The sequence below is a fragment of the Trachinotus anak genome, unplaced genomic scaffold, assembly GCF_046630095.1.
Source record: "Trachinotus anak isolate AG129_WGS33_773 ecotype Australia unplaced genomic scaffold, CSIRO_AGI_Tana_v1 ptg000011l, whole genome shotgun sequence".
Classification (NCBI taxonomy): domain Eukaryota; kingdom Metazoa; phylum Chordata; class Actinopteri; order Carangiformes; family Carangidae; genus Trachinotus; species Trachinotus anak.
Genome location: NW_027273862.1, coordinates 22,467,565 through 22,486,661, shown reverse-complemented (window position 1 = coordinate 22,486,661; position 19,097 = coordinate 22,467,565). Strand labels below are relative to the sequence as shown.

Below are 19,097 nucleotides of genomic sequence, written 5' to 3'. Positions count from 1 at the left end.
TACTTAATACTTCTAAAATAATGTACATTTTACTTAGTTTGTTTTACACCCATAGTTACTTATTTTTCAGATTAAGATTTTACATAAAACACATACTGAACGATGAGTTTATCAAGTAAAACAATTTGTTAAAAGATTTTACCAGTTTTCACGACTGTTTCTCACGACCCTTTAGAGCAGCCTTAAGTTGGGAAACACTGGACTAAACTAACAAACTCACTGTATATGTACTGTATAAGTAGTTAAAACTAGCTCCACCTTGACCAGCTAAAACAGGACGACACACTGGTGAACCCATATTCACTCTGTTATGTAATATAATGTTCAAATCAAATTTTTCCGTGGAACCAATAGGCTACTTTTACTTTTGATGCAGGACACAATATTTTTGTTGTTTGACTTAAGCAGGATTTTGAATGCAGAACTTGTACTTTTAATTGCGTTTTTTCACATGGTTGTGTTGGTACTTTTACTTTATTAAACGGTCGAAATGCTTCTCCCACCACTGGCATTTATCTGTGTTTTGAGCTGTTCAACCGAAGTTAATGTCCCTAAGAGTGTTTTAAATAATTAAAGGCCTGAAGAAAAAAAATGAAGTTTGAGCAAAAGAAATATTTTTTTTCCCTTGATCATCTCAGTTGGGATCCACTGGTCTATCCTCCCCACTGTGCGGTTAATCTGTTCAGCGGTTTGATAGCTCACTGTATAGACTATCTGGCGTCACCTAGTGAGAGAAAGAGGAATGATAAACAATTTCCCCAAGACCAACTTCATCTGGAGTTTATCAAAGGAAACAATCTTGCTTTGGTCTTACCACGTTTTATTGCCAAAAAGCTAAAAATAGATTTTGTTTTTCATTTATTTATTTATTTATTTATTGTACATATTAATTAAGTGCTAAGCAAACATGAAGTCAGAAAATACAGCTTGTACCACTGGCAAAGTTACACAACACACATGGATCTTTAACCCAGTGCCAAAACAAAGTACTTAAAACACCTGCTCAATAAATGATAACAGTGCACAATAAAAAAAATATGCAAATATTATACTTTCGATAAATGCATCGGCAAACACTGACAAAATAACAAAATGACATGGCATCAAACAACAAATGGTAGCTGTCTCTGTAGTTTCACTCCTGCAGGATAAACTCCTGCACTGGCAGCTTGCTGACAACAACACACACACACACACATACACACATACACACATACACACATACACACATACACACATACACACATACACACACACACACACACACACACAGGACATCAGTATTTAGACCATTTCAAACTGATGATAAAGTTTATGCTCAAAAAGTGTTTTTTCACACCAGAGCTGTTATTGTCCCACAACTCAGTCTGTTTACACATTCCCGATCATGTCTGTACAACCCTATTGTATAGACAGATACGCGCATAGAATGCATGCGCACACACACACACACACACACACACACACACACACACTTGATTCCAAGGGATCATGAGGCACTACGTATATCTCTAGCAATCCAGTCTTCCCAGCAGTCTGAGGTGTTGCTGGTTCAGTGTACCTGCATGACACTGTGTTAAGTCTAAGTGTAGTAGATGATCTCTGGGATCTGTCCGTCCTCCACTGATGTACCATTGTTATTTCCAGGTGAACTGAAAAAGAGAAATGTCGTCTTGGTCCCTGTTGCTGATTCCTGGGTCACTTTCTTCAACCCTTTTGTGCCATAATGTGAGTCTGAGCCCTGAGTTGTGAAATAAAAAAAAAAACAGGTGCTTTGTTAATTCTACTCATGGGTAAAACAGATCGTTTTCATTCATCTGATTTAGGACTTTTGAAATAAAGCAACTTCACACTGACCTTTAAGGTGGCACATGCAGTGTAGCTGACACTGGGCAGGATTTCCACAGGCTCCTTGAACATCACTCTGAATGTGTTGGCTGTGCCGTCACAGCTGAAACCTGTGTCGTTCTGGCCCAGTGTAATGCGTTTGTCACTCTCTATGATCTACACAATGGGAAGGTGCAAAGGAAAAATCAATCTTTATAACAACTTTAAATTGTTAAAACACAGCTGGCAGGATACTTTGCGTTTCTGAGTTCATCTGTTTGGCTGTGTGTTTTCCTGGTTTGTAAGTAGAACTACTGGCTGTACACAAAAATCATTTATTATCCATTATATATTCTACTGTGTCAGTTTTTAGTGTTTCCAGTTTTAGTTGACTCAAATTGTAGCAAATGCAATATAAAAAATAGTGAAAATTATGTTGTGAAATCATTCCCATGTTCACTCATTTTAGTATTTTCTTGAGCATCTATTTTGAATTGGGTTAGTGTTCTGATTTAATTGTATAGTGAAAAGTAAGCATATTAAAAATGTTTAACAATTTCAGGAGCCTTTAGCTCTACCACTGCAATTTGATTTAAGTTTGGTAGTATTTTTTCCAGTTGAGGTCTTGGTATGGTGAATAAATCATGATGTACATGAAACATGTGACTACAAGTCCACTGAGGAAACAAAAATAGCAGCAGATGAAAACATCACATCTGTGTGGGGCCATGAGGAGATGGTAGTGCTCCATATATTATTAGAAGAAACAAACATAAACGCCATATTTCCATCCTGTTTTCTACATTTTTTTTTAACAATTTGAGGTCTTATTGGCACTTTTTTATTATCTTGTTGCACCCTCTTCTTCTACAATGGTTTAACAGCACATCACTGGAGAATTAGCACCACCAGCTCCTGATATTTGCAAAACGGTTGTGGATGAAAATACACAGTAATTAGCATGTTCTTTCGCTGATTTTCTCACAATTCTATACGCTACAACTTAAAAGAAACCCAACGAAAAAACGTGCTGTTTTGCTCTGTCTGCAGTTCCTCTCCTCATCGTCACTCATGCAACAAGTTTGAACTTTTGGCCTGACAATTTAGTTGTGGGAAATTTAACTGAAGATGAATTACATGATACACAGGATGAGTGAAAAGTGGATTTATCAGAAAATAGAGCTGGGACTCAAACCTCAATAGTTGTTTGAGTTGTCCAGTATCAGCACTGGTATAAAATGCTTGCTCAAAGTTGTACTTTTATGTACTGGTATTTAAAAAAAAAAAAAAAAATCAGCCTCCGATTTAAAATATAATTTTGTTAAAAATTATATGGGTTTTGCAACTGGTTTATTTTATTGGTATTAATAATTTTTTTTATTAAAGATACCCAACGCTACAAAAAAGTGTATTATTCACTCTCCATCATAAACACACTTATGATATTAGCAGTGTAATAGTTTTTGCTTCCATCATCATTATGCCATATCAAGTTACCTGTATGTTGACTTGATAGTCAGTGGGTCCGTGTATTGAACCATACAAGCCAAACCCCACTATGGATATTCTTCTGCTGACATTGAATCTTTAGAGGGAGAAAGACAGAGACAAAGAAAGTGAGAAAAAACATTTACTTCAAATCAGTTTGCTCAGATTAAATAATTAATTATTAACCGCCCACCGATGTTCATCATCTCACCTGATTCTGTCGCTGGTACCACTGTACCCCCATCGACTCTCAACCTGCTGGAATCTATTAATGCTGCACTCCTCCCCCCTGAGACAGCAGCGGGGCCTGTCAATGTAGTCGACCCGTGGTTTGGGGTTTACTGTAAAGTGTAAAAACAGATTTACCACCTCCCGATCGAACAATATTCCAGACTGGGCAGGCCCTGTTGCACAAGAAAGAATATTAAACTGGTTTCTGTGGGTTGAGTTGTATGGACACATTAGGAACATAATGTATATGTTTAATAATGGCTGAGTTGGTCAGTAGTGTTGAAAAACCATTGCAGCATGAGAAACAAGTTCTGTTTCTGTGATATGCTTACCTGCAGCAAACTCCTCAACAGTCATGAGTGGGAAGCGGATGAGCGGGAGGGCTTTCCCCAGAACCTTCTGCTTGTTCTCCGAGGTCAGGGGAAGCTGTTGTCTGTAACACTCAGCCTCTGCCCAGCGTACCACTGCCCCAAACAGACGGTTCTCCCTTATGCTGAGCGTGTCTCTTTCTAGCACTGCACATAAGGTGTCTACGCATACACATACACATACACATACACAGAATATTCATTAGTTACAATCGGTAAAGCTGCAGAAAAGGAAATATGAGGAGGGTAGAACTCACATACCAAGGTCAATATCTGTGAACCCCTCTGCGTTTATTGCGTCTGCAGTGCTTTTATCTATGGTGTCTAAGCAGAGACTGGCAAGTTGAGGCTCATCAAATAACCTTGCCTGTAATGAAAACACAAAAGAAGCCATATGAACATCTTTTAGTCAATTCAGTACCAAAGAAGAAAAAGGTATGAAAAAAGTCAAGGCCTTCTTTATTTACCAAAAGATGTTTAGTGAAATCAAATGTTAACTTTCATGAAAACACTGTAAGCTGATTTTTTTTCCCCCATATTTTGTATTTTTACAAAATAGCCTTCAAACACTTTAAAATGTTAATGTAATTCAAATGAGTAGACAAGCAATGACACTGGTAATTAATAGTGCAGCTGGGGATGTGTCTTTTGATTTAGGTGGTTTATAGACAACTGTTCTTTCTGTTGCCGTGTTGGTCGAGGAAAAAAGGAGTGAGTTTTGATCAGAAAGTAACTGAGCGTGCACACTGAAAGCATAGCAGGGAGCACCAGAACAAAATCCTGAACCCAAACAAACACCAGCACAAACTAAAAATAGAACAGCTGATGTCGTAAAACTGCAGCCATCGATGGCTCTAAGATGGTCCTGACGGTCCTGAAAAATTGCTTTATCTTGCATGATAAGGGCTGTTGTCGGACAGTTTGCAGCAGATGGAAAAAGCAATGCAAAATTGTTATTAAATCATTTCATACATTGCCCCAGGAAACACTTTTAAAAATCAGATAAACTTTTATTGAAACCTTCTATTAGTGCCAAGCTCTAAAATGCTGTTATTTTGGTGCCTTATGTCTTTAAGGATGAGTTCACCTAAAACACTACGAAAATATTTTCTCACTTTCTCCTGGTGGTGTCTGGCCAACCAGAGTTTCAGTTTCTGAGTATTAAATTACACTGAATTTGTGCTGCTCAAAGCATCAAAGTATCACATATGGAAAACTGAACAGCAATGTGTGATTCCAGAAAGTCACAGTGAACAGTCACCAGCTAACAGTTCTTTCAGACACTACTTGTTCAGTAGAAAGTAGATCAAGATGTGTTGCTGTCAAATGTAAATTTTCAAGGCTTTGAGCACTACAAATGGAATTCAAGAATCTCACAGACAAATAACTCAAAATCTCTTCCCATGAAAACCAAAAGCACCTGATGTGTATGTGTATATATCTCTATCTATTTTGGTTACTAAAGAGATAAATACGAACTTCATAATTTGGGTAAAGTGACATTTAAGGTGGCAAACCAAAGGTGCACTTCCAAGTTGTTTAATGCCAGACAGAAGAAATGTCAAGCACAGACTATACAGTAAATGTGAGTGACAATAACCTGAGTGAGCAGCATGAATGCATTGTCAGCTCTGAGGTGCTTGGTGAGGAACTCCACACAGTGACTCTCCAGGGCAGGGACCGCATACTTCTTAGCTGTATACAGCGTTGTCATCACAGTCTCCGGACCAATATGGACCTCGTCAGAATACAGGAACCTGTACAGAAGAAACAGGTGTTCATGTTGTTGTCCGTAATATAAATTCAGAAAGGTTTAGCCATCACATTTAAAGTCTAATAGTCTTTCTGTTTTTGATTTAGGAATTTTCGCCTACTCCTCTATGTCAGTACATTGTGAATCCCTCTTTGCCAACTGTTAAATATGCAAACCTGCATACACCTTTGTATTGTGATTTAATACTAGAAAATTATAACCGTCCCTGAACAGATTTTTTTGTTAAAAAAAGAAATAAAAGAAATAAATAAATAAAACTTCAATAAACCAAACATAATGTTAGATTGAATAATGTAAATCTTGAGGGCAAGCCTGTTGGGATAAACCAGGAGTTGTGTTTTGCATACAGAACACATATGTCTACAATGATAAGAGGGTTATATTGATAAAATTACAGACTGTAACTGTTATGATGTTCCCATTTAGCTATTCACAGGGTGTGTTGTAATAACTACATCACATTCTCCTTCAAATGCAACTGAGGCTAGAGGTTGCTGCACGGCCAGATGAACTACTGGCTCGGTGGGCCTTAACTTGTCCAGTGATCACCTGTCCTACCTGAGCAGGGCGAGAAAGGCTGCCGGCTCCACATCAGGCAGCTCTATTTCAGCAGAGGTGGTGGCCATCCCTCCGTTAAACATGGCATCAAAAACGGCACTGCCAGCGGCCAGGACAAATTTATGGGCCGGTATCCTCTGGGCCTGCCTGCCCTTCCCCACTATGAACCTGACGTCGCTGAGCAGCTCGTTGTTGAAGAGGAAGGCGAAGCGCTCCTTCAGGGAGCTCTTCGTCGCCTGCCAGTTGTACATGGGCTCCCGGTGAAGGCCGAGGACAGACGGGGAGGCTGACGGTGCAGTACCGGAGGCTGGCAAGCTGGAAATCGCCGCTGCGGCTGCAGACTGAGCCGAGTTGGATGCTGCCTCCTGACCGTCATGGTTTGACGCCAAGCCGCCGCCGACAGTACCGCCGCTCCCGGTCGCCATAACAACACACTTCTATGTTTTTTTTATTTTTTATTCTACTTGCACAATGTACCGCTAACGACACACGAACATACACCGACCGTACCGTGTGTGTTGTTGTTTATTTACGTGGTATCCATCGCTGCAGACGCCATCGCTCCAGGGTAGCAGCTACCTGCTAGCCTGCGTCTCTCCAGATATGACGCAGACGTACACTTCCTGGAAAACACTTTTTTTTCCCCCATAAAACTTTATTGCTCAATTCAAGAGCGACAAACAAACAAGTAATTACATTGAACAGAAATTTAGGTATATATTCGATTTTTTTTGTGATTATAAAATCTTTTCACTTTCTTATTTATTATTTACAATAAACAGCAACGTTTGCTTTAATGTCTGAATTAGCATTTGTGAAAGTTTTCCATCATAAGAATTAAATTTATCTGGAAAACTTCTTCACATCTTCACTGGTGGAATGTCTCTTCACACCACTTCCTACTTCTACTTCTCCTAGGGAAATTGTTAAATTACATAAACTACCCAGCAGTAAATAACAAATGCCAAAAATGTTCATGGTTCCAGCTTCTCAGATTATAAACATGAACATATTTATATTACATTTGCATACGGAATTTGTTTTGTGTTTGATATTGCCCTGTAAATGCACATTATTTGTTATTAATTTTGTAAAAACATTTCCTGCTGCCTGCTTGACGTTTTCCATATGACTCCTAGCTGCACTGTTAAGTCCTTACGGTTTCCATTTGTACCATGGGCGGGGCTCATGCATTTAATTATCTATTCTACTGCCTCCTTATAATGGTAATAGAGTAAGAATAACTAACAATGGCCTATTATTATCTTGTTGGATTTTGACTTGTCCCTCGTCTATTGAGTCTTTGAAGTGGAATTCATGGCTCAAAGTAATTTGTCTGACATTCACCACAACCTCGCAGAGCAAGCTTAAGGGTGTAGGCTGAGCCCTAAAAACTGGTTTGAGGAGAAGTGTCCTTGTAAACAACACAAAACTGTGTGTGTGTGTGTGTGTGTGTGTGTGTGTGTGTGTGTGTGTAGGTGGGAGGTAGAGAGGTGGTGAGAGAGGGAGTGGAGGCGAGGAAGAACAAGTAAGAGCCTGCTCTCCGGAGCCAGTGTTTTTCATTGTCTTTTAAAAATATGACCCGCAGACTAAACAAAGTTATTTGCGGATGAATTATTTTCAATTCTCAATCCTCGGAGGTTAATCAGTCCTGCTCCACAATGAGCGCGTCTGCTGGGACGGGGGTGTTTGTGCTCTCTCTGATGTCCATCCCCATCTGCTACTTGTTCAATTCCCTCATTTACAACAACAGGTGAGTGAGAATAGGCCTGAATCTTTTAATTCTATGAATGGTTCCTCTAATTTCTCTGCTGATCAAAAATACTGTTACCACCAATGGAGTAGGCTAATGACTAGCATCATTTGAAAACTATTTATCAGCTTTTTAAAAATATGTTTTTTTTTTTTTTTTGTTTTTTTTTTTACCTTGCATGTAGTGCTGAAGCTTTCCTCTTCGCTGGGTGTATGACAGTCCTTATCCTGGCCATTTCAGCCCGTTTTATGATCAAGAAGAAGGCTCCAGCAGATCCTCTTTTCTACGGTATGAATTTTCAAATGCATGTTTCTTCTTGTGGCCAAAACATTTTTAATATTTGTAGTATTCATACAAAGCCATGAGCTAGGAATCATAGGATTCTGTTTAACTTTTGTGATGTGTGTATATTTGTGGTCTTTAGATGAGTATGAGTGTGTGCTGTTTTATAGATAAAATCTTGTACAGTTAAATATTAAAAAGTAATACAAACAGCACATTATTTTTGCATGGTGTCCACTTCAGGTAGCAATGTGTAACTCCGGACTTCGGAGCCAGTGAGCTCCAATTTGTCAGACAATTGAAATAAATGAAATGCATCCCACTATCTGTGCAGTGTTTGCAGTGTATGCATTCTTCAGTGTGGGGAATCTGATCATTGGGCTGGAGCAGGACAACATCATTGATGGATTTGTGACATTTTACCTCAAAGAGGCAAGTGTTGTGCTGCGTGTCCTGCTTGTGAGTGACCTATATGTTTCTCCACACATTCCTACTGATAAATCTACCCTGTGCTTCAGGCAGATCCACATATTAATACAGCACATGGGCACATGATCTCCTATTGGGATGGCTGTGTGCACTATCTTATGTATCTTCTCATGATTGCTGCAATTACTTGGGGGTAAGTGCTGCAATGTTGACAAGGCTATTTACCACAGCTGTATCACCAATGCCCCACACCCCCTTACTATTAATAGTTGAATTTCCCCATATTCATGCTAAGTCTGAACAAAGGAGAGTGTTTTTTATCTTTAAGTATAGGCTACTAAAGTTAAAACCTAAGTCAAAGTGTGAGTCTTTGGAAGTATAATGTGTTCATCTGGCCTTAACAATGGCAGTGTTACGTGGTTTGCACAGGGACAGTTACCGAGCCATTGGACTCTACTGGGTGGGATCTTTTCTCATGCGTGCCATAGTCTACATTCTTGGGAATGCTGTGGGTAAGTACACTAAAAATAATGGGATGCTTTTAGATGGCTAGTGTAGGGTAGGGTAGATGGCTCCCTGCACATACTCCCCCTGAGAATACTACAACGGTCCAAACTTTGCTTATTTTTGTAGACTAGAAATGAAACAGGCGCACATTTTTCTGTGAATACTGCCACATTTGGTGTTTTGCCCTGTGTCTTTCCCACAGTGAGTTATAACCTTGGTCTGTCTTTTCCCAGGGAAATATGGGACCCAAATTGGTCCTCTGTTCCTCCTCCACATGCTGTATATCTCAGTGTCTGTCTGGGCTTGTTTCCGCATCTTCAGCCAGCCCCCCACACAAGACATTCAGCTGGCAGTAAGTCAGGATCAAAACTGGCAGTTACATAATAACATAGCATTTCCATCGCTTTTAATTGACTGTTATATATGAGGAAATACAACATGTGCAGAGCAGTTTTGAAATATGAGACATCACAATTTGACCATCTTTTTTTCAAAATTCTATTTTGAGAACATTTCAATAATCAAACATCAAAGTGAAGCAAAACAATTTTGCTCTCTCTCCGTCAGAGCAGCCAGGAGGCTGAAAGAAAAAGTTTACTCCACAGACCTCTGGACCTACTGTTCATTATATACCTCATCCCTGCTTTGGCTTTCTGTGTGTTCAGAGGCCTGGTAAGAAACCCTAAACTGATCAACTTCCCAGTGCACACAAATTCTTTATGCAGAGTGCCTCTCCACTTCAAGCTGTCTATATTTTAGGTTGTTCTGGACTGTTCCAGCAAATCTTGTCAAGACTACACCCAGCAGTACGAGCCTTACCTGAAAGACCCTTCAGCCTATCCTAAAATTCAGGTAACTTAGTGACGTTAAACATGCCAAAACTTCATCCTAACACTGTAACTGCACAAATCTCTGACGCAGTGAATTGTATCCATGTTCGTCAGATGCTGGTGAGCATGCTGTACTCCGGCCCATACTACATCATTTCCCTCTATGGGCTGTTGGTCCCAGGATGTGAGTGGATGGCAGACCTGACACTTGTACACTCAGGCGCACTGGCCCAGGTATGTACAGCCTGTTATTCCTATCTCTTGGCCGGTGACCAGGCCTTTGTTGTTCAAGACCCTGCACACCCACACAGGTGTTTTCACTTGTTCGGGCTGATTAGTGTGTTATTTCATCTTTAAAATCATTGTCACTTTATCATTATTTATACTTCTCTGTAGTATAAACATGGAAGGAAAGCACTTATTTTTCATTTCTATTAACTGAATTTCTTCACATTTGAACCACACTGGGGTGGTTTTCATCCTTTACAGTCACACTAAGGTCTTCAGTATGGAAGAGGTCTGTGCAAAATATTTTCTTCTCCTGAATGACATCATCATTTCAGGTAGATTCCAGGTAGATTAGATTGACTAGGCAGCAAGTCTAGACTGCTCCCTAACTTTCTCTTCTATATAGTGGTTGGAGATTGGTCTCTGTTTTGGCCATTCGTCTGAGCAGTCAAACATCAGTGGCTCTGCATGAACAGATATATACAATCTGTTTACATCTAAAGATGGAAACTCTGAAGAGTGGTGGGAGCGGCTAGTGTGTCAATCACATCTCTACAACACAAAGCAGCTATTGTGTTGCAGGCCGACGCATCACTCATCGGCAGGATAAGGGCAGAGGCTGACTTCAGACCAGGAGGAATGGTGGTACTGGTGGTATTCACTTAAATGTCAGCTGTTCAGAAACAGGCTATAAATAGGATGGCTGATGCTCCGACAGCCGTGGTTGCTATGAGACACGTCATGTGTCTCTTTTCAGTGGCTTTCTATGAAAAGATAACTGGCAGGTGTCTGTTAGATTGAAAAATATTTGAGGATGAGTGGCAATACTAGAATTTGTCTAGACTTTATGGGTCACCAGTCCATTAAAGGAGCAATCCACCCTAAAACAATTGTCACCTAAGCTTATTTTATTGTTTTACTTGTGGTTTCTTCTACTGTTAAATGTAGACAATGTGATATCTTGTCAAGATATTTCAAACAGTGCTCAAAAGGGATTCAATAGCATTTTTTTTTAATAGAGGATTTGGTATCAAAGACTTTCCTTATAGATTCACAGTTAGGCTCGGATGTTTAACACAATAAATCAGAGATAAACTGTTCTGTATAAGATAGCAAACTCCACAAATGATCTCATTAGACCAGAATACAATGCGGCTACATGACACAATACGTTTTGAATAAGGGTAATAATGGTAGTTCTGGGAAACCAAAATGAAGTGTGATGACATTAAGGGTGTATCAGGGATTGTGTTTTTTCTTAATGCAAATGGGATCCTCATAGGAAATTCCAGTAAGACTTTATTTACTGTAAAAATAATTGTTAATACAATATTTAGAAAACCTAAAAATCAATTTAAACTTTTGTATGATAAAAAGGAGTTTGTTGACTCTGATATCAATGAGACCATCATCTCATGTAGTTGTTACATCAGGAGCACAAGCTATCACCAAAAAATATGTGAAATCTTTATGAGCGAGTGATGGAAGAAAACAATGTTCTTGTTAGTGTTAATATACTAACTATGAAGCTTTTAGTCATGGCCTTCATTTTTCTCATATTTATCTCTTTGCTTTAATTCACAGGCCCAGTTCTCTCATATCGGTGCATCTCTTCACACACGGACGCCGTTTTCCTACAGAGTGCCTGCTGACAGCCAGCTGGTCTTCTTGCTGGTCAATGTCCTGTACACTCTGGTGCCTCAGGCTCTGTGCTACCGCTGCTGCACCAGGCCTGCATTCTTTCGTAGGCCAATCCCTGAAAAGAAAAGTGAATGACACAGAGTGTCAAGGTGAGAGAGAGTGCCGGGGATGACAAAGATGCCTAAATAAAAGGCTGAAGTATTTGCAAAGTACTACTGTTTATTAGCAGTTGCTATTTTTGGAGATGGAGCTGCCACCTGTAACCTTAATGAGGGCTAAGCAGGAAACATGACAAAAAACTCCAGTGTCAACCGAGTTTGTGTCATCTGGTATTCATATTGTACTGCCTATTTTGAAAATGTGACAATCAAATGTAAAAAAATTGTGTTTGTGTATTTATAGGAACAGCAAGCACAAGAGGACACACAGTGTCACAGATAACAGACTTGTGTATGGGTTTAAAACAACTTAACAATACTTATGGTTCTTATATTTTTGCAAGGATTTTTGGTTACAAAAACTGCTTTGTCGTTGACATTGAGGTGTCTGTGCAGGGCCTTTTAGACAATGGTTTGGCAAATAAAGAACTCATTCATGTGTCTGTGTGTTTCATAGTATGCAGTATTATTTACATAATATATACGTAGATAGATATTCATCCATTTAAGGTCTGTCATCATCATATCACAAATTATTCTAAATTACAGATTTTCAAGGTACTTGTCACACTGAGAGAATATGCATTTCATTCATTTTTTTTTACGTCTCGGAGTTTTTTTTTCATTGGGACTATATCTTATTATTAGGTCTATGGGAAAGTGTTAGAATTAATATGTACAGCTTCACTAACATTCAGAGATGCTTTAAACTTTACAATTCTTATAGCAAAATATGGTGTTTATCTATAACTTACACAGTGAAAAACAAGTTTTACTATATCAAGTATAAGTACCAGTTCAAATTATTACATTGAATTTATCCCCCAAACCAAGGGCTGGAAAGATGTAGAAATCACATAAACTACATAAACTATGTATACGTGCCAATACTTTTTCATGTCCCTCTGAAAATTGCATTTTTATTCAGTACCACTGTACCACTTTACACAATCACTTATGCAAATGTATGTATTTCATTTATAGTTATCGATTAAACCCTTGCTAGATATATTTGGTTTAATTTCAATAGAGAGAGGCAGTTCTTTTCAATTCCTCTGTTAAACCCTTTTAGGACATAAAATATATTCAATATCTAAATTTCTCAAAATTAAAAAAACGAGGTAAAGACACAGAGAAAAAAATACCGGGGTTTGAACCGGAAGTACTTCATATTAACTCCGCCTCTTCCGCTGCCTCTCTGACCCAAACAACTACGCATTCAGCTAGCTAACATTTCCAATAAACAGAAAGTTTTTGGTTATGTCGCTGCCTTGATGAACCAAATCCACGCCGGAAATCACTCGTCCAGTCAGACAATATTTGGTCGTATTTAATTTTTTTAACTAAACGCCGATGAGAAGAAATTACTGACAAAAATACGCCTTCGTGCTAACTGTGTAGCTACGGTTAGCTGTGATGGCAGCATCCACTCCACTGAGCTCTGCTCCTGTTTTAAGGTCTGTGTCTCTTTCTTTAGCGTAAGGTTTTTATTCAGAGTACAGACAGAGCATTGAATATTTTGATAATTTTGAATCCACATTGCTCTTTGTACATGTTTTGCATTTAAAACCCGATTAGTGGATTAGTTGACCGACAGAAAATGAACCGGCAACAGTTTTGATAATCGATTCATCTATAAATTGGTATATTTTAGAAAACAAGAAGGTTCCAGCCTCTAACTAAATTACCAATATTCTGTGGCTTTCTTTATTAAATTGAATATCTGCGTTAGTTAGTGAATCAAACATGTCACTGGACACTATAGGCTCCTTACTGTACACTGCAACTGCTTCGACACTATTATATTTTATTATATCAGATGTTGACACGGAAGTTGATCTATTGACCTATTGTTCATTTTAGCATCACTTACTGTGAAAGGATGTCAAGACATAGTTAAAGCTTTAACACTGTTTAAAACCCACTTTTGGACGATGTATTTAAAGTAAAATTATTTCACTTCTTTCTCCATCCAGACAACAATAGAGCAGGTATATCTTAAAAATCCCAGCCCTTACAATATTTTTCATTTGGTGTTTGCTAAATGAACATCACCAGTTTAGTCTTTTTTCCCCTCGTACAGTTTGCATGTTTCCCCCGAGGTTCATAAGATTTATAAAGATTTTTCACAGCTGCTCTGTTCTGACAATAATTGCAATACAGCAATTTGTGATGTTAGTATTTACACCACAGTACTAGACTGTACAGGTGTTAATGTGGTTGTGTCCATGTTGTGTGTGGACGATTTGCTGGATACACTCAGAGGGCAGCACATGACACTGTGTCACCGGTCATCTTTTTCATTTTAGTCAAAAGAAACGCAGAGCTGCTCAGAGGAAAGAGAGAAGAAAACGGAAACGCCAAGCTCTCGCCCAAGCCAGAGAATGTGGTACGGAGATACGTAGTGTCTCGTTGGTGTCGTTCTTAAATGTGAGGGGTTGTTGCATCATTTGCCAGATTAATTACAACATTTGCTCTGTTATAGGTTTAAAAAATGGCACAGGTGATACACATGGAGAAGACGAAGAAATAAATGATGAAGATGATGAGGATAATGATATTGCTGAGGAGGAAAGGTAGGTCAATATTAATGTCATTCTGTCTGCTGTCCTGTAGCTGCACGTTGAGTGATGAATAGCATAGACACCTTGATTGCACTGCTTTCATTTATCTTCATTGTGTTTGATTTCTGCCCCATGTGTTTTCTCAGATTGCGGCTACATGAAGAGTGGCTGGAAAGAGAGAGGCTTGCTCAGGAGGAATTCAGGCTGAGGTCTGAGAGGGAGGAAGCTGCACGGAAAAGAAAAGAGGAGGAGGAGGTAATCTACTGTTTGTATCCATCATAGAAAACATGTACAATTCAAGGAACTCAACATTTTTTAAAACATATTTGTGTTCACAAAGTTGAAGTACTGTAGAGGTTTGCTGCTTTGGAAGGTTATTACCGAGGTGGGTTGTCTGGGCAGGACACAGACACTGAGCTTGGTTTTATAAAGCTTTACTGAAGACAGAGCAGAACATTCAAGAGATATTCTTTTGTATGTTTTCCAGTTGTCAACAAATTCCATGGAAAGACCAAAACCTACAATGAAATGATCTTACAGAGTTATATCTTCTGTGTAGCCTCTGTGCCATAGTTGTTGTGGATAATTACTATTAAAAACACATTAATGAGTCACACTAGGTGACATCTTCCTTCATTACAAAGAACGTGCACACTGTGGTTAAGTTTGAATTAGTCCCACGTACACCACCCTGCTGCTGTAAATACTCACTGCAGCACCAACTGTGTGTTAATCTGTGAGTGAATATAATCCCCAACAAATGCACAGTTCATTTCCTGTTTGCGCAATGCTTTCTAACAAAACTACAGTACCCAGCTGTTCTAGGAGATTACTGAGCCTTTTTTTTTACTTTTTACATAATGTAAACTTTATATTGTGAGCCATTTATAAAGATTTTCAGCTTTGCCAGGAACAAACAGGGTTTGGGTCTGAGTACCACAGACAGGGTAAGGAGATAACAAATTGTTGGTTTTGGTCTTTTCGTGGAAAATATTGACAATGAAATGTAGAATGACTCCATTAAGACATTAGGTACCAAGGCACCGATTTGTTACAGTCCTTCACTCATATCAGTCTAACACAAGGCGTGGGTGTGTGTGGGGTCCAAATACAGGAAAGTAATCCTCATCATTACAATTTACTCCCAGAGAATATGACTAATTGGAGAATGACACAGGGGACTGGACAGCCTGTTTGACCAATTATTCTAAAACGCATTTTAATATTGACTGGCTATATGTCTTTTTGTGTTCACAGCGGATGATAAAGGAGGAATGGGAGGCCCAGCAGAGGAGAGAACAAGAAGAAAAAGAGCAGAAGCAGCAGGAGAAACGAGAGAGAGAGGTGAAACGGGCCCCAGGAGGATAGAAACAAAAAGAAATATATCCTCTTCTACTTTTTCATGAATATTTACACTGTCCGCCCAGAAGTGAAGATGAAGACAGTCATACGGTTAAACATATCTAAGTGTCATATTATAGTGTTTCTTTTGTGAAATGTGTTTTTTGCTTTGTGCATGGTTCTTTAAAAAATGTTTCCTTGACTGAGTGGCACAAGCAACCATCCGGCTCCTTAACTAATCCTTACAGCACCTTCAGCTCTCCCAACAAGGATGTATCTTTTACTTTGTCTGACAACTGTCTGTGAAATTGCTTTACAGAAGTTCAGAAATCTGGATTTGGTCCATCTTAAATGCCAGTCTTGTTTTGTGCCTACGAGTCCATGTGAATGTGGTCTTAACCCACGAAAACAGACATGCTGCAGTATGTTGACCTCTACACATTTTCACCAGCCGTGTCTTTACACCATTTGTAGGAGGCTGTTCAGAAAATGTTGGATGAAGCTGAAAATCAGGTAGAAGCACATAGAACGGGATCACACAGATATCTATATATTTGATTTCCTCCCAATTCATATGATACATGGGTAAAATGTTAAAAGACTAAAAGCTAAAAGTTACATCAAAAGTTTTTTTCCACATCTCATTCTTGTTTAAAGTCAAACTACACAGTACATAGACTACTTTGTTTACATTCTCACATCTAGCTTGATAATGGGGGACCGTGGATGAATCCTGAGGCTCCAGTGACAGAAAAATCGAGAATCGAGAACTTTGGGACAGAGAGCGACGTAGCAAACTGTCCGTTCTTCCTCAAGACCGGAGCGTGTCGATTTGGAGACAGGTACGATCTGTCTCCTTCTATTTTCTTTTTTGATGTGACTCGCTACATTCAATTCATAAACCTGCTATTTGATGGCGTTTGAATGGATGTACATTCACATTTTCCCCATATCTTTGTATATTCTCCTCTTCTCTGTCTGTGTGAGTCCAGATGTTCTCGGAAGCACATTTATCCCACAACCAGCCCGACTCTGATGATCCGTGGTATGTTTACGACGTTTGGCATGGAGCAGTCACGCCGCGATGATTACGACATAGACGCATGTTTGGAACACAGCGAGGAGGAGTTACAAGAGTCTTTCCTTGAGTTCTACCATGATGTCCTGCCAGAGTTCAAGAGTGTCGGCAAGGTGGTTCAATTCAAGGTAAGGTTGAGATCAAGACAGTCAGTTTGTTTACAGTAAGCTTTCTGCAGAAATCTGATTTCTTTAAGTCATCTTCTCTTGTAAATGAGAAATGTGGTTTCAAGACCCAAATTCTAGGTCATGGGCAGCTGGGCTCACTCTGCCTGTCTTAAAATCATTTCACCATTCTTCTATTTACTCATTTGTATTTCAGTATAAAGTAAGATTTTTTTTTTTACCTTGGAAATGAAATAAAATGACTGTGAAAAATCATTATCAAGTAGAACTACAAAATCAGAACTGTAGTAACTATTAAATAGTCTTCATAGTGTGTCACTAGATCTCTTACGGTGGCAGGAATGTCAAAAGCACCCTTAAACTGCACTTGAATGAATGACCAATGAATGAATGAATGAATGACAAAATTATTACCTTTAAAAAAACACACTTGGTTTGATATTTTTTTTTTTCTCAGGTCAGCTGTAATTATGAACCACACCTGAGAGGAAATGTTTACATCCAGTTTGACACGTAAGTTGTCACACTATCCCTTTATGACTTTTCCCAAATAAATGTTCTGCACAGTGTTTGAATTCTTGGATAAAACTCTTTGTCCTCTTGACTACCTGCTGTCTGTCCAGAGAGGAGCAGTGTAAGGAAGCCTTCATCAAGTTCAATGGGAGGTGGTATGCAGGCCGGCAGCTTCATTGTGAGATATGTCCTGTTACACGGTGGAAGAACGCTATTTGTGGTAGGTAACTTCATCATACTGATTTCCAAGAGCAGTTTCACTTGGTAATATTACCATAGAGATACAAGATTCAGCTGAGTGTATTTACTGTCTTGCTTGTGTTGGTTTTTCCTGTCTCAGGATTGTTTGACAGACAGAAGTGCCCCAAAGGGAAGCACTGTAACTTCCTGCATGTATTTCGAAACCCTGGCAACGAATTCTGGGAGGCTGACAGGGACCTGCACATGTCACCAGACCGCAGCGTCAGGGGGAGTCGCAGAGACGGATGGCATTCAGAGCGATATAGGGACCGATCGTGGAGGCAGCATCACTGCAGCCGTAGCCCTTTAAGGTCGGAGAGATCCCACAGCCGACGAGAAGACTCCAGACGGAGGAGCAGGAGTCGAGAGAGGAGGGTATCCCACCAGGATAAAGAAGACAAATGGTCGTCCAGGTCCAGACACAGCGACAGCAGGAAAGATAGGTATCTGAGCAGAGACAGGTCAAGGAGTAGAAGTAGAGACAGAGAGCGAGACAGGCTAAGAACCAGGAGTAAAGATGAAGACAGGCAGCTTAAGTATAGGAACAGAAGTGAAGAGAGAGACAATAGAGACAAAGATGAAGACACCCACAGAGATTCGAGAGAAAGATCAAGAAGCACAAGCACAGAGAGGAAAAGAAACAAGCAAAGTAGAGAAAGGAGTCCCGAGAAAGCAGACAGAAGTAAGAAAACACCAGGTGATGATACCAACACACAGCGCCGCCACAAACACTCCAAAAAGAGCAAGAAAAAGAGCAAGAAGAAGCATAAGAAGAAAAGCCATTTGCCTGAAGGGACAACCTCATCAGAGTCAGAAAAGGAGGAGTCAGAGGAAGAGACAGGGAACCATTCTGCAACGGGTCCCAGCGAAGAGGGAAATAAAACTAATGAGCTAATTCTGAAAAACAGTGACATAGATGAGAGTGTTGACACTGAGAAGTTTAGTCCTGAAAGTAAAAGTGAACAGTCTAACACAGAAATCAATGAGCCTGCTGGAAACGGTGACATGAGCACCTCTTAGTGGCCTCCGTACCTTAATCATTGTGGTCTGTGACACAGCACCCGTCAGCAATATCTTCATATGTGAATATTAAACTGGACCTGTGGCTCTACGTGGTCATTGTTAATGAGTAAAAACAATATACAACAAAAGATCAACACAC

The 19,097-nt window shown here is 39.5% G+C and overlaps 3 protein-coding genes across 12 annotated transcripts; 2 read left to right on the top strand and 1 right to left on the bottom strand.

Moving 5' to 3' along the window:
- Nucleotides 1-803: 803 nt before the first annotated feature.
- LOC139627852 (BTB/POZ domain-containing protein 1-like) lies at nt 804-6,851 on the bottom strand. Of its 2 annotated transcripts, none has more exons than XM_071488999.1 (8): nt 6,247-6,851; nt 5,515-5,671; nt 4,176-4,281; nt 3,879-4,076; nt 3,527-3,656; nt 3,325-3,412; nt 1,858-2,004; nt 804-1,741 (listed from the first exon to the last, which is right to left on the bottom strand). In XM_071488999.1, the coding sequence occupies exons 1-8, from the start codon at nt 6,669-6,671 to the stop codon at nt 1,583-1,585; spliced, it is 1,410 nt and encodes a 469-aa protein (XP_071345100.1). In that variant the 5' UTR covers nt 6,672-6,851; the 3' UTR covers nt 804-1,582. The 2 variants fall into 2 exon arrangements, with proteins under 2 accessions (XP_071345100.1, XP_071345099.1); XM_071488998.1 differs by having other exon boundaries at nt 1,440-1,741; nt 3,527-3,719; nt 6,247-6,812.
- Nucleotides 6,852-7,679: 828 nt separating this feature from the next.
- LOC139627853 (transmembrane 6 superfamily member 1-like) lies at nt 7,680-12,227 on the top strand. 9 transcript variants are annotated; one of them, XM_071489002.1, is made up of 11 exons: nt 7,680-7,774; nt 7,887-7,999; nt 8,184-8,287; nt 8,616-8,717; nt 8,804-8,903; nt 9,140-9,222; nt 9,451-9,569; nt 9,785-9,889; nt 9,977-10,069; nt 10,162-10,281; nt 11,860-12,227. In XM_071489002.1, exons 2-11 carry the CDS (start codon nt 7,908-7,910, stop codon nt 12,049-12,051), a joined length of 1,110 nt encoding a protein of 369 aa, XP_071345103.1. In that variant the 5' UTR covers nt 7,680-7,774; nt 7,887-7,907; the 3' UTR covers nt 12,052-12,227. The 9 variants fall into 9 exon arrangements, with proteins under 9 accessions (XP_071345103.1, XP_071345102.1, XP_071345104.1 ...); XM_071489001.1 differs by having other exon boundaries at nt 7,740-7,999; XM_071489003.1 differs by having other exon boundaries at nt 7,756-7,999; nt 8,616-8,713.
- A 1,025-nt stretch (nt 12,228-13,252) lies between these two features.
- zrsr2 (zinc finger (CCCH type), RNA-binding motif and serine/arginine rich 2) lies at nt 13,253-19,092 on the top strand. Its single transcript, XM_071488995.1, has 11 exons — nt 13,253-13,531; nt 14,384-14,463; nt 14,560-14,650; nt 14,785-14,893; nt 15,896-15,982; nt 16,454-16,492; nt 16,685-16,821; nt 16,972-17,185; nt 17,640-17,695; nt 17,806-17,915; nt 18,036-19,092. The coding sequence occupies exons 1-11, from the start codon at nt 13,491-13,493 to the stop codon at nt 18,953-18,955; spliced, it is 1,884 nt and encodes a 627-aa protein (XP_071345096.1). The 5' UTR covers nt 13,253-13,490; the 3' UTR covers nt 18,956-19,092.
- Nucleotides 19,093-19,097: the final 5 nt, after the last annotated feature.

Bases quoted from the DNA above. Each gene is read 5' to 3' on its own strand.
- LOC139627853 (XM_071489002.1), top strand. From the start codon at position 7,908: ATGAGCGCGTCTGCTGGGACGGGGGTGTTTGTGCTCTCTCTGATGTCC. The intron at 8,288-8,615 runs GTATGAATTTTC...CTATCTGTGCAG, and splicing joins AGCAGATCCTCTTTTCTACG to TGTTTGCAGTGTATGCATTC. The intron at 9,890-9,976 runs GTAAGAAACCCT...TCTATATTTTAG, and splicing joins TCTGTGTGTTCAGAGGCCTG to GTTGTTCTGGACTGTTCCAG.
- zrsr2 (XM_071488995.1), top strand. From the start codon at position 13,491: ATGGCAGCATCCACTCCACTGAGCTCTGCTCCTGTTTTAAG. The intron at 16,493-16,684 runs GTAGAAGCACAT...TCTCACATCTAG, and splicing joins TGGATGAAGCTGAAAATCAG to CTTGATAATGGGGGACCGTG. The intron at 16,822-16,971 runs GTACGATCTGTC...GTGTGAGTCCAG, and splicing joins GCGTGTCGATTTGGAGACAG to ATGTTCTCGGAAGCACATTT.
- LOC139627852 (XM_071488998.1), bottom strand. From the start codon at position 6,671: ATGGCGACCGGGAGCGGCGGTACTGTCGGCGGCGGCTTGGCGTCAAAC. The intron at 4,282-5,514 runs GTTATTGTCACT...TTTTCATTACAG, and splicing joins CATTCATGCTGCTCACTCAG to GCAAGGTTATTTGATGAGCC. The intron at 4,077-4,175 runs GTATGTGAGTTC...GTGTATGCGTAG, and splicing joins GTTCACAGATATTGACCTTG to ACACCTTATGTGCAGTGCTA.